This window comes from Vigna umbellata, chromosome 1 (genome assembly GCF_029865625.1).
Source record: "Vigna umbellata cultivar VRB3 chromosome 1, Vumbellata_1.0, whole genome shotgun sequence".
Taxonomy (NCBI): domain Eukaryota; kingdom Viridiplantae; phylum Streptophyta; class Magnoliopsida; order Fabales; family Fabaceae; genus Vigna; species Vigna umbellata.
This window is the reverse complement of record NC_142165.1, coordinates 53010932-53023993: the sequence shown is the minus strand read 5'-3', so window position 1 is coordinate 53023993 and position 13062 is coordinate 53010932. Positions and strand designations below refer to the sequence as shown.

Below are 13062 nucleotides of genomic sequence, written 5' to 3'. Positions count from 1 at the left end.
TATTTGCACAAAATTTTTCTTGTTAAAGATATTACAGAAACAAAAATGGTGTATATGATCTGTGAAAGAAAATATGTAGTAGGGTTTCTATTTAGTTTAATAAACTAAACAGAAATTCTAAATAGGCCTGTGCTTGTTGTAGTTAAAATGTAATTTAGAACTATATTTGCAGATTCATTTGTATTTTAGTAATAATATATTGAATTGTATTTTAATAATAATATAGAATAATTTATTTGAAATAAAAGATGAAAACTAGTTTATATTATTTTTTTTATAAAAGATATGAGTTTAGAAACTAGTTTTAGTCATCTTACAGTCAAAATAAATTAACTTAAATTTAGACATTAACTTATGCATCTCCCTTAAACAAACCCTTCATATATAAACTGAGTTGGTGCATGATCAAATGCAAATGCATGTATAGAAAACAAAAATCTAAAAAATAGACCTCTTACCAAACATCAGTTTCAAGTTATGATAGCCTTACATTTAGTTGGAGAATGGGAGCTGTGAAGGGATAAATATGGGACAGACCATTCGAGATATACATCAAACATCACAAATAATAAAAGGTCACTAGTACATTAAAAACTGTTTATCTTCTATATTGGTTTTTAGAATCGATATAAATAACATCCATATGAAAACTTTTTACTTTTTATGTCGATTCTGAATCTATCATAAACATTTCACATTCTATATCAATTTTGAATTATCATAAAAAAATCCATATAAAATTATAAAAGTATGTAATAAAAATCACTCTTTACACTGTTTCTAGCCACAAATTGCATAAAAAGTAATATTCTCTTTTATCACAACATTATTTTATTTCCAATTACTCACATAATAAAACCTGCATTACTATTTACCATACCAAATCAGAATTACAAGAGAGCTTTTCAGATCAATCCTAATAATATATATATATATATATATATATATATATATATATATATATATATATATATATATATATATATATATATATATATATATATATATGCCTAAACATTTATATATAAAAATAGAATCTTGAAGAGAGAGATAAAACTATGATCGTCTCTTGAGTTGAACTGTAGGCTTCTTACCTTTTGAGAACCCTATTCTCTATTGTTCTGTATCTCTCTATTCTTGGTATTTTTGTTATCTTTTTCTTTTTGGATTCCTCATGTGGACACCCTCCTTTGTTCAATCCATTAAAACTTTAATGTGTCTATCACAGGGATAAAAATATTGATTTATTTTTAAAATTTTAATGATGGAATAATTATTAAATGATAATAAAAATATTGGAATTTAAGAATACACCATGATCAATATTCCTTTCAAGTTTTTTCTTTTTAATGTGAGTAAGTATACTTTAAAAGATAAAAAATAAATAATTTTAAAAATGTATTTACGAATAAATATTAAAACAAACTTCTTTTAATAATGTAGATAGTCTAAACTGGAAGTGCTTGATGCACCTAGTGTTCTAATGCCAACTAGTGTTTGAAGATATAGACTCAACAAATTGATTTTTTATCTAATAAATATCGATGCGCATATTGAATATGATGAAGCATTGTTATGTTAATTGACTAAGATGCTTAATCATTTTAAAGCAAGCTTGTCGTATAGAGGAGAAATGTTTTCTCTTGAAAAAGTTCAGTTGTTTTTAATTTAGACAAACAAAACGAAAAGTTTGGATTGAAGCCCTATAGAAGAGAGATGGACTAATAATAAGTGAAAAACCGCAGCTACTTCCTGCATCCTTTTTTTCTTCCAAATCTGAAAATATATTCCAAAACATTAATTCCTAAAAATAAAAAACATATTCCGAAATATGTTTACATGAAAAAAGGGAGTTCTAAGATATATTAATGGTAACGTTTCTTTTTGACACTTTATGCATGTTTAATGGCATCTCTGATAAGAAAAAAAAAACATGAATTAAATCTGTTCAGTAGTTAAAGTCAACATAAAATGGAACCTATCCTTATTGAAGTCATTCATCGAATCAGGAACAAACAAATTACTCACCATATTGCATGTCTTACTATTTTCCGCAACCATTCTTTAACTTTAAAGCTGGTCAAAAATTTTCTTCACTATTGCTCTTAGTCTATAAAATGACAGAATTAAATATGTTAATTCAAACTTGTGTTTTTTATTCACAAATCAAATCCTTAAATTATTTATTTTGCTTTTTAGATTTTTTATTATCTATTATACTATTCAACTTTATTTTAAAAAATCCAATCGAATTTAAAATATAATAAAACTTCGTACTTTTAAATAGAAATCGTACTTTCATTATATTAATCCATATAGTAGTTGAAAAGTATATATAAAAAACTATCATCTATCAATATCTTGAAGTTTATATTGTAGACAATCTAATGATTAAAATAAATGTAATATATAAAAAAAAAGTAATTTATTATATATCCTTATATAGTCAAAAGTAAAACTAAAAAAGTTATCTCACAGAAAAAACAACAGAAGTAAATTAAAGAAAACCACAAGCTAATAAAAAAAACCCTAGTATACCAAAGATTGATAACAAGATCACACAAGTTTTTCAGCCAGAAAAAAAAGAAAAAGTAAATTAACCGAAAAGTCTTACCAAACATAGCCGACACCTTTAATGATCAAAATCCAAATAAACTGATTTGCGAGTCAATAATAATGCTGCAAAAAATTATCCAATCAAACATGAATCTATTTCTGTTAACCTCATTTATTGCCATGGTTTCCTCCATTTTCAGATGGGAATGTTGGTCTTGAATAGATATTACAATGAGAACAAAAATAATGTCTTCAGTAAGGAGAAAAAGAGCACAGATAAGTATATAGACTTCCGCCACGATCCTCTGCATTTATAAACTGTCTTTAATCAATGCTCATATTTGTTGTGACTTGGTCGATAGTTTCATTATTTATCTCAGTGGGTCCAGCTAGTATATCATTAAGCCAAGTATTGCAATTATAGGGTGTCAAAAGAAGCTGGATTTATGATATACCAAGAGAAAAATCAAGCATTGGAAACATGATTGAAGTTTGTTTGAATCATGCACAGTCTCCCTTTTTTCCTCCCACCTTCCATATTGTTGAGTCTCGAATAACAAACAGTAGAGGTTTTGCCATCTGCTATGGAGGCAACCAAAGGCTGCACATCAAAACGATTTAACATAAATATTAGTAGAAAATACAAACTTCAAAAGGACTGAATCACAGAAGCATGTGTGATAGAGAGAGTGTTACCAAGGACATTTTGAGCTTCAAAGTAGGAGTGGAGATGGCATTTCAGAGAGTGAGAACAAAAGGAGGGGCATCCCTTCTAGGCCCAGCAACAGAACGATAGACATAAACCTTTTTAGCCTGTTGATTGTCGTAGGTTTCTTCGTTTATGACTTCAACATTCAACCTAGGCTTTTCCTTGGCCAACTCTCTAACCCCATTCATTGTCACTTCACAGTCTGACATCCACAGCGACCTCATTGACTCGTACTTCCCCAAACCTGCCAGAAGAGCATCGTTGCCGAATGGGCAGTCCCTTACCTCGAGTTTCCTCAGCTTTGGACAGCCCTCGAGCACACAACGCATGCCCCAATCACTGCTTCCGGCAAATGCGACTGAAAGAGTTTCCAAGTTTTTTCCATACTTTCCTATGTACTCAAAAGTCAGGTCAGTCAGATAACCTGATAATGCAAGCCTCTGGAGTTTCCTGCAAGTCTTAACAACAGATCCAAAGGCCTCGTCCATAGGATCTTGTGTCAAGTAATCTCGCTGGCCAGGGTGCATGATGCACAGTCGAAAATGAGTGAAGTCAGGGCAGTTTTGTACAACGGTAGCAACAGCAGCATTGGTCATTTGACGGCAAAAGTAGAGAACATAGTGAAGTCTAGGGCACCCTTGAGAGACTGCTATAAACCCTGATTCAGTAACCCCATGAGCAATGCCCTCATCAAAGGGATCTGCAGGAAAAACACGCAGTTCCTCAAGCAACGGACAGTGTGATCCAACAGCTTCTAGCCCCTTGTCTTCAACTGTGTCCACAACCTGTCAATTATTTAATGAGTAAAATGCGTGTCCCAATACATTTTCATTAGCAGGCAAAGGAAATTTGAAAAACATCTGCCACCCCATGCACCATCAACTTGGAATCACCACCATGTTAAATTTTACATGCATTTTGCATAATTTGACAAGTATCTATTATGATCTTTGTTCACATATGGTGACCATGATAAAAAAAGACAATAAAAACTCAAGCTTTTGGGCTTCTGTTCGTGAAAATTTCAATATCAATGAAACCATGCGATGAAGAACACAATAAAAAGACATACCCATAGACGCTCAAGCTTAGGGCAGTGAACAAGGAGCTTAGCAAGATCATCACTGTTAAGAGGAGCATAACTAAAATTCAAGAAAGTTAGATTTGTGCAAGCAGAGTACAGAACTGGGAGATATTGTGCTGTAGCTACCCATAACCCCGAAAGGGTGTGAAGATTTTTACAATTTTTGAATGCACTTCCAAGCTCTGAGGACTGCTGTGCCGTCAGCTCTTGTGAAAATGAGCCAGTACCAAGCTCACCTAACTGAGGAGCATGAACAAGAAGCCTTTGCAATTGTTCCAGTGTTACACTTTTGTTAACCTTCAAAGTCTTTAATGATTTGCATCTACTGACAAGTTTCTCAAGTGCATCAAAATTTACATCGTTGTGAAGATTGGCAAAGTTCAGTACTTCCAATGATGTGAAGCTTTCAGGAAAACAGCTCAACCAATTGCCGTTCTTATCTTCAATACCATTCTCTTGTATGTCAAGTTCAGTTAAATTCCTGCATTCACGTAGAATGCAGAAGATTATGTATGGTCAAAGGAAAGAGTAGGCAAAGAAAGTGATCATAATGAAAACAATACCTATTTTCCATTACTCAGATATGGAAGTACCATGAGTTGAGATTTTGAAATACATAACAAAGATTATTAAGGTACCAAAAAGGATATAGTTTTAATTAATGTAATCAACAATTTTCACACTTTGTATGCTCCCAGTCATAAATTAAATCCAGCCAACTTATAAATAATTGTAGTTTTCAGCAGCTGAACATACAACTTGAGGGCCGCCCTATCACTTCATAATATACGTATGTAATAGAGCAAACACAAATTCTACAGGGTATTTAGAATTGCATTATAATTTTTAAAATGAAAAGAAAATATTATTTACTCAACACTAATGAATTCCAATAAACCAATCCATGAATTAATGGGAAATTCCCATTCTTGAACATGCATTATAGAATTTCGCATAGTGAAATAGTCATATCAACTTTTCTCCAGCTAAAGAATAAATAGCATCTCAGGCATACAACTATAACCAATCTTAGAAAAGGTCTATTCTCATACTGGGCAGCACAAATCAGAAGGCCACCTTCTAGAGAAATAAAAGTCCATTGATTCCCTGTGTCTTACCTGCTTTTTTTATGGTATATATAAGGAATATTACCATGCTACCACTCAATTGATGCTTAAATGTTAATTTCGTCATACAAAAAAAGAAGTGGCCCTCGTAAAAAACAGTTCTGTAGTGGGATTCTGTTTCCAATCGCAACAAAATTCACAAACATCTCACTACTAATATTTCGTAACAAAGCCGCACAACATACGAAAATGCCAAACAAGAAGCCAATCATGAGGGGAAAAATGTAAAAGAATCAATTAAGTAAAGGTTAGATAAAACTTGAAGGCTAAAACTGAGAAAATAGCTTCAACAGCCTGACCTATTATTAGAATTGGTTAAAAGAGGCAATCTAAACTGGAGAATCAAATCAAATTTTTAAAACTGTTAAAAAGTAAACTCAAATTAACTGTATAACATCATCCAAAAGTTAAAAGCAGAGATCTCATATTTAAACAGTAACATCACCAGATGAATAGAAAGTGATAAGAGAAACACAAGCATTAACAGAAAACATGCCACTTCACCTGTGATTCGTTACAAGAACACGATTCTCTCCAGCAAACCAATCCAACCATGTATTCAAACAAAATATTAACAAAAGAAAAATGTAAAATTAAAATCCTCAAAGAATCCCAAATTGATTGCATTTACTGGATAGGACCAAACTCACACAAGAGTTTAGAGACAAATAACTCTTACTTGCAATTAGTGGCGATTGAAGCCAACCCATCAGTGCTGAATCCGTCACAACTGAGAAGGGAAAGGGCCTTGAAATTGGGGAAAGAGAGAGCCAGATACTCCAAGCTCTCATCAGTAACAGTCATCCTCTTGAGCCTCAACTCTTCAAGCCAAGGGTACTTCTCAGCAAACACCACCAGCCATGAATGAATATTAGCACCCCAATTTGCAGGAACCAAGTTGAAGTCAGAAAAACGAGGTTTCCCTTTCAGTGTGACACTTCGAATGTTAGGAAACCTGCGAGTTAGGATCTCAGGAGACACAGAATAGCAGTTACCTATGAACACACTCCTTCTTGACCATCTCTCGGCGTTATACCACTCTTTGCAAACCAAAGAAACCGAGCTTTTGTCCTTTCGAGATTTTAACATCCCTAGAATTCTTTCCAATACCTCATCAGGAAAAGTGGAGTTTGATTTTGGATTATCCCTCTTTCTCCTACACTCCATCTTCAACTCAAGAATAGAGAGACAAAAAAAGAGCCAAATTTTCCGACACCGTGTGGATCAACAATGAGATTTTTAAGCAGCCACCTTGTCAAATTATGGTAAAGCAACCAATGAAAAAGGAAGACTCAAACAAAGTGAACTTAAGGAGTAGAAAAAGAAAAGGGTACAAGGAAAAGGGTTTGCAGAGAGCAGCAAATTGTCAATGACAATAAATAATTCCCAAAAAGAAAGTGTAAAAGCAGTGAAAGAAAAGAAAGAAATTTGCTGAGTGAACTCTCCAAAGTTGAAAAAGAACCTGCTGCTATGTACCCTTCACTGTTGACTACAAAGGTACCTGCTTTCAGCCATGTTTTCTCTTTGAACACAAGAAAACAACAAAATTTAAGAGCATTCGGAACTGAAACAAAAATTTGGAGACCCAAATGAGCTTGATGGAATCTGCGATCCGTTAAGAGGTGGAAGGAGATCCAGAAGGTATATATTTATATGGGTGTATGTGAGAGGAGGAAGGAGAGAGAAAAGGTTAGGTCACTGAAAATTGGGATGTTTTTCCCTGTACAGAAACTCTCAAATCACTTCTACCTTATGATGAGTGATGAGGCCAACGACCATAGGCACTGATCACCCACGGCGTATTATAACAAAAGTAGAGGATCAGAAAAAGACGGAAGAAATAAAGTTTTCATCTTTGAAGAAGATTGGTTGCAGTTAAGAAGAGGATAGAGAAAAGGAAAAAGATAAGAGGCAAGTGATTGAGATAATTAGTGATAAAATATTGATAAAAGTAGAAAGATACTCAGGATGTTTCTACTGTTCAGTGTGGGGTTTATTTATAGTAATCCCTCTTTCGTTTTTAATGATATTTTGGAGGAATAAAAGATATAATCATGAAGATACTTTTTAGTTTTATGCATAAATTACCTAAATGTTAATATAGAATTTAAAGATGTAATAAAAAGATGGTGGTCTCAAGGTCTTGACACATTTTATTAAAAATTATTTCTAATGTCATATTTTATATATTTATTAGGTGTTAAAGCAACTTATAAGTATCTTTTTATATTATTTATTGTTTCTGACTTTTTATTTCCTTTATTATTTATTAATATAATAACTTATTTAGGAGTTTTGCTTATAAACTATTTAAATTGATAGAAATTAGTGTAAAATAATGAAAAAGTAATATAAAAATTAAAATTAATATTTTTAATTATAAAATACTTGCTCACATGAGAAATGAATTTAAAAATAATATTTAATCTATTCTTATATTTATAACTATATATAAAAGGAATTTTTCATTGTTTATATTTATTTTCTAATTTTAATTTTTAAATAAATATTTTCTTTTAAACTAAAATAATTAATTTATTAATTCTATTTTTTAAGTGATATTTTTGTAAAAACTTGAAAAATAGAATATTAGAAGGTTTAATTGCTTCCTTTGTCCCCAGTTTGGTTGAATTGTGTCAAATTCATCCTCATTTTTAAAAAAGTTTCATTGTCGTCCTCACGTGGTATAAAAGTGTCAATTGAATCCAAACATAGAAAAAATTTGTGTCAAAGTAGTCATTTTTCCTATATCTCTGTGTCTTCCTTTCATATGTCACTTCTCTGGAGCTATGAAAAGCCTTAAATTGGATAAGGTAAAATGAATATCTGTACTTGATTGTATGAAAGGAAGACACAGATATATAGGAAAAATGACTACTTTGACACAAATTTTTTCTATGTTTGGATTCAATTGACACTTTTACACCACGTGAGGACGACAATGAAACTTTTACACCACGTGAGGATGACAATGAAACTTTTTTAAAAATGAGGATGAATTTGACACAATTCAACCAAACTGGGGACAAAGGAAGCAATTAAACCATATTAGAATTGATAAATGTTTTAATATTAAAATAATTCAATAATATAAATAGAATTTCATAAACACATCTCATTATCTAAAATAATCATTATCTTTCTAAAACTCAATTTTTGGGTTCTTTATCCTTTCTTCTAAGATTTATGATTTTTGAGACATTTATTTGATAATGAGGAAGGACTTAGGAGATCACAACATTGAGTTATCCATTATCTACCGATCAATTTCCCTTTTTTCTTAATTGTTAGTTTAAACACATGCATATAGAATTTCTCGCATGTGTCATCTGATCTCTTTTACTAGATCCTTGTTTATCAGTTGTCCTAAGGACTTACTCTAATCACGATTCTGTGGTTTGTAGGCGTTTTTAGAGTTTTTGAGCTGAGACAAGGATAATATGTTGTTTAAAACTATGGTAGCTTTCTCAATCAGGTAAGGAAAGCTAGTGATTTTCATTAATTTTTTAATTAATAAGTACGGTTAGTGATTGCTAGGATGTTATGTTGATTTAGTGGTAATTGAAATAACTGTTTTAGTGTAAATTGTTTTTTTGATGAGTGTACTTAGTTATTTGATGCATGATATCATAAATGATTATATTTTGGACTTGATTAATCTTGTGAATGTTGTTGTTGTGAGGTGTAATGATAGAAAATTTATGTTATATTATGAATTAGGGAGGAGGCTGAGTTATTATAGGTAGTTTTTAGGCTAAAATGAGGTTTTTAAAGGTGAAAAGTTGAGGTGATGGTTATTTGGAGAAAATTGTGTTTTTGGATCTATTTAAGGGTCATTTGAAACTTGTTTGAGCTTTAAATTAGTAGAAATGTGTTGTAGAACTGGTTGGTAGCTAATAAGGTGTGTTTTGTATGATTATTAATATTTTAAGGATTATGACTAGTGAGATTCTAAAGTAAAAGGTCTGTGTTAAAATAGAGAATTTGAGGTCTGTTGTTGGGTCATTTCTAACTTGTTTAGGCCCCTAAATTGCTAAGTTATGTGTTAGAAGGGGTGGAGATTGAGTTTAGACCCTTGTGAGTAGTTAAGTTGGTTTAGTACACCTAGTTTCTTGTTTAATGAGCAAAGTGGTACTTCATTTCAATTATACACATGTTTTAGCATCAATTCTAGTGTTTAAAGAACCCATTTGGTCTGTTGGATGAGTCACATGTGCACTCTAATTAGAAAACATAGTTGTTGTCATTTGTTATGGTATTGAGTGATCTTGTGTGACACTCGGCGTTGCCAAACCTGAGAGTCCTTGAGTTACAGGATGCTGAGCGCCACTTTTGGGTGTTGAGCACCCCAAAGTCAGTGAGCTCTCTAACTTTGGGGCGCTGAGCACCATTCTTCCAGTGGCATTGGCGCTGAACATTGGTTATTTGGTGTTGGGCACCCTGTTACTAATGATGTTGTGCTTTTGTTTTCTTGGTTCATGATTGATCTTAAGTTTTTTTCAGTACTTTATTGTATTTAGAGTAATATATATGGATTTGTATGATGAGTTTACATGACTTTATGTACATATGGATAAATGTGTTTGGAAATGAATTCTAAGGAAGAAATTCTTAATGGTAGTATTGGATTTAATTTATTTTCCGTTCATATCTGTGCATTTATCTTCATATATTTATATTTTATTTTTATATTTATATTCCGTTTATATATTGTTTCAAACAATTATATATATGTAAAATTGTACTCTCTTCTCATGGAATAAGAAATACAATTCCTATCCTTTCTTTTCTCATAACATGGTATTAGAAGAAAATTAATTTTTTATCACGTTCTTCCGCATCCAATTCTTTTCCTGTCCAGATCTTCATTTTCTACCTTTCGTTCTTGGCTTTTCTGCCTTTTTCTTCTCCTTTTATGGCTACTCCCTCTGTTACTCTCGCATCGTTGCAAGATACAACACATGACTATTACATTCATCCTAATGAGAATCCTTCATTGGTGCTTGTTTCCCCGATTCTTGAAGGTCACAATTATCATGGATGGGCTCGCTCGATGTCTATGGCACTACAAATGAAGAATAAATTTGGCTTTGTTGATGGTTCCATTCCTTGTCCAGCTGGTACAGATCCAATGGTTCAAGCATGGAAGCGTTGCAATAATCTAGTTTTATCTTGGATCAATCATTCTGTTTCTCATGAGATTGCTACAAGTATTATTTGGATTGACTCTGCTGCTACGACATGGAAGGATCTCAAAGATCGTTTCTCCCAAGGTGATTCTGTTCGAATTTCACAATTGCATCAAGATCTTTATTCAATGCATCAGTCTGATCTAAGTGTTACTGCATATTACACTAAAATGAAGATTCTCTGGGATGAACTTTGCAATTTTCGCCCTATTCCTGAATGCCAATCTTCTGCTTCTTGTTGTGTTGTTTCTAAGACAATGAAGGAATATCGTGAAAATGATTGTGTTCTTTGTTTTCTTAGAGGCTTGAATGATAATTACTTTGTTGTTCGCTCTCAGATCCTTCTCATGGATCCCTTGCCTTCTTTACCCAAAATTTTTTCGATGATAATTCAACATGAGCGACAATTACAATCAGGAATTCTTTCTCAACCTCCAGTCATGGCGTCACAAGTTTCTCAATCTAAACCTTCTTTTTCTACCTTCAATGGCAGAGGTAAACCCTCTCCTGCCAATGATTATGGCCGGGGAAGATCTTCATATCAAGGTTCTCAGGCTCGTTATCAAGGTTCTCAGGCTCGTTCCTCAGGGGGAAGGTTTGGTGCACCTCGACAATGCACTCACTGTGGCAGGACAAACCACACCATTGATACTTGCTTTCTAATACATGGATTACCACCTGATCTCAAATCCAAAAGAGTCCACAATGTTACAACAGATTCTTCTACAGTAGTTCCTTCTTATAATAATTCTCCGGCACAGTCACATTCCGCAATTTTGGGACTTTCTCAAGAGCAAATTCATGGTTTATTGGCACTTCTTCCTCAATCTAATCCCACAATCCCACATTCTACTAATCTAGTGAGCTCTCATAATGCTTCCACTTCTTCCCAGGCTCAAGGTAATATCTATTCCAAATGGATTCTAGATACAGGTGCTACTGATCATATATCTAATTCTTTGTCTCATTTTATTTCTTATCATAGAATCTCACCAATTACAGTATCACTACCCAACAAGAACTCTTCATTTGCTCATTTTTCTGGCACTGTTTCACTTAGCCCACACCTTACGTTACATAATGTCTTGTTTATTCCTAATTTTTCTGTCAATCTTATTTCGGTCACAAAGTTAACTAAATCTCTATCTTGTAAACTTAACCTTTCTGAATTTTCCTGTGAAATACAGGACAAGTCAACCCTGCAGATGATTGGCAAAGCTGAAGAAAGAGATGGCTTGTATGTCATGATAGTTCCTGCACCCACACCCCTTGGTTCACCAGCTGCTATTACTTCTGAGAATTCTATTGCTTGTTCTACAATAAGACATAACTCTATAGATATTTGGCACTATAGACTAGGGCATCCTTCTTTTTCTTGTTATACCAAATTACGCAACATGTATGCCACTTTACCCAATACAAAATACACGCATTGTGATGCTTGTCATTATTCTAAGCAAAGAAAATTACCTTTTCAATTAAGTACTACTGTTTCAAAAGCTCCTTTTGATTTAATTCATGTTGATATTTGGGGGCCCTATAGTACTTCTTCTGTTGATGGTTTCAAATATTTCTTAACTATAGTGGATGATATGTCTAGATACACATGGATTAAATTAATGACAAGTAAATCAGATACAAGATCACAACTTATTGGCTTTGTTTCTTATATAAAAACACAATTTGGCATTGATGTAAAAGCTGTTAGATCAGATAATGGTAATGAGTTTGCAATGACAGATTTTTATAGACAAAAAGGGATACAACATCAATTATCATGTGTTGAAACACCTCAACAAAATGGAGTCGTTGAGAGAAAACATCAACACATTCTCAATGTTGCTAGATCTTTAATGTTTCAATCCCATTTGCCCATAATTTTCTGGTCTTTTGCTGTTCGTTATGCTGTGCAACTCATTAATATTTTACCTTCCAAAGTTTTGACATATTTTTCTCCATCTCAGCTGTTACACAATGTTAAACCTGACATTACTTACTTACGAGTTTTTGGCTCACTTTGCTATGCTTCAACTCTTCAAACTCATAGAACAAAATTTCAACCTCGTGCAAGAAAATATGTTTTACTGGGTTTTAAAACAGGAGTGAAAGGCTACCTTTTGTTAGATTTCAATTCTAGGGAAATTTTTCTATCAAGGAATGTAGTATTTTATGAAAATATATTTCCTTTTCTTACTAGTGACAAGCACTCACCTATTAATACACAAAATTCCTTGGATTTTGTCACCAAAATTATTTCACCTCCATCACCTCTTTTCTCAGAAGTTACTGATCAACCCTCTTTACCACTTACATCTCCTCCTTCTATTGTTTCCGACCCTGTTATTTTCTCTTCTCAGCCTGTTTCTGTTGAACCTGTCATTGCTACTCCACAAAGGA

At 32.9% G+C, this 13062-nt stretch overlaps 2 protein-coding genes across 4 annotated transcripts; one reads left to right on the top strand and one right to left on the bottom strand.

The window, feature by feature from the left end:
- Nucleotides 1-2689: 2689 nt before the first annotated feature.
- On the bottom strand, nt 2690-7368 carry LOC124832851 (protein TRANSPORT INHIBITOR RESPONSE 1-like). 3 transcript variants are annotated; one of them, XM_088103749.1, is made up of 5 exons: nt 6939-7368; nt 6156-6727; nt 4338-4830; nt 3253-4050; nt 2690-3157 (listed from the first exon to the last, which is right to left on the bottom strand). In XM_088103749.1, the coding sequence occupies exons 2-4, from the start codon at nt 6641-6643 to the stop codon at nt 3295-3297; spliced, it is 1737 nt and encodes a 578-aa protein (XP_087959875.1). In that variant the 5' UTR covers nt 6644-6727; nt 6939-7368; the 3' UTR covers nt 2690-3157; nt 3253-3294. The 3 variants fall into 3 exon arrangements, with proteins under 3 accessions (XP_087959875.1, XP_087959876.1, XP_047163125.2); XM_088103750.1 differs by having other exon boundaries at nt 6978-7368; XM_047307169.2 differs by having other exon boundaries at nt 6156-7368.
- A 3004-nt stretch (nt 7369-10372) lies between these two features.
- Nucleotides 10373-11465, top strand: LOC148205727 (uncharacterized). The gene is made up of 2 exons (XM_088113144.1): nt 10373-10749; nt 11159-11465. Exons 1-2 carry the CDS (start codon nt 10392-10394, stop codon nt 11326-11328), a joined length of 528 nt encoding a protein of 175 aa, XP_087969270.1. The 5' UTR covers nt 10373-10391; the 3' UTR covers nt 11329-11465.
- Nucleotides 11466-13062: the final 1597 nt, after the last annotated feature.

Bases quoted from the DNA above. Each gene is read 5' to 3' on its own strand.
- LOC124832851 (XM_047307169.2), bottom strand. From the start codon at position 6,643: ATGGAGTGTAGGAGAAAGAGGGATAATCCAAAATCAAACTCCACTTTT. The intron at 4,831-6,155 runs GTAAGAGTTATT...ACGTGAATGCAG, and splicing joins TCAATCGCCACTAATTGCAA to GAATTTAACTGAACTTGACA. The intron at 4,051-4,337 runs GTATGTCTTTTT...AATAATTGACAG, and splicing joins CTAAGCTTGAGCGTCTATGG to GTTGTGGACACAGTTGAAGA.
- LOC148205727 (XM_088113144.1), top strand. From the start codon at position 10,392: ATGGCTACTCCCTCTGTTACTCTCGCATCGTTGCAAGATACAACACAT. The intron at 10,750-11,158 runs GTGATTCTGTTC...CTTCAATGGCAG, and splicing joins CAAAGATCGTTTCTCCCAAG to AGGTAAACCCTCTCCTGCCA.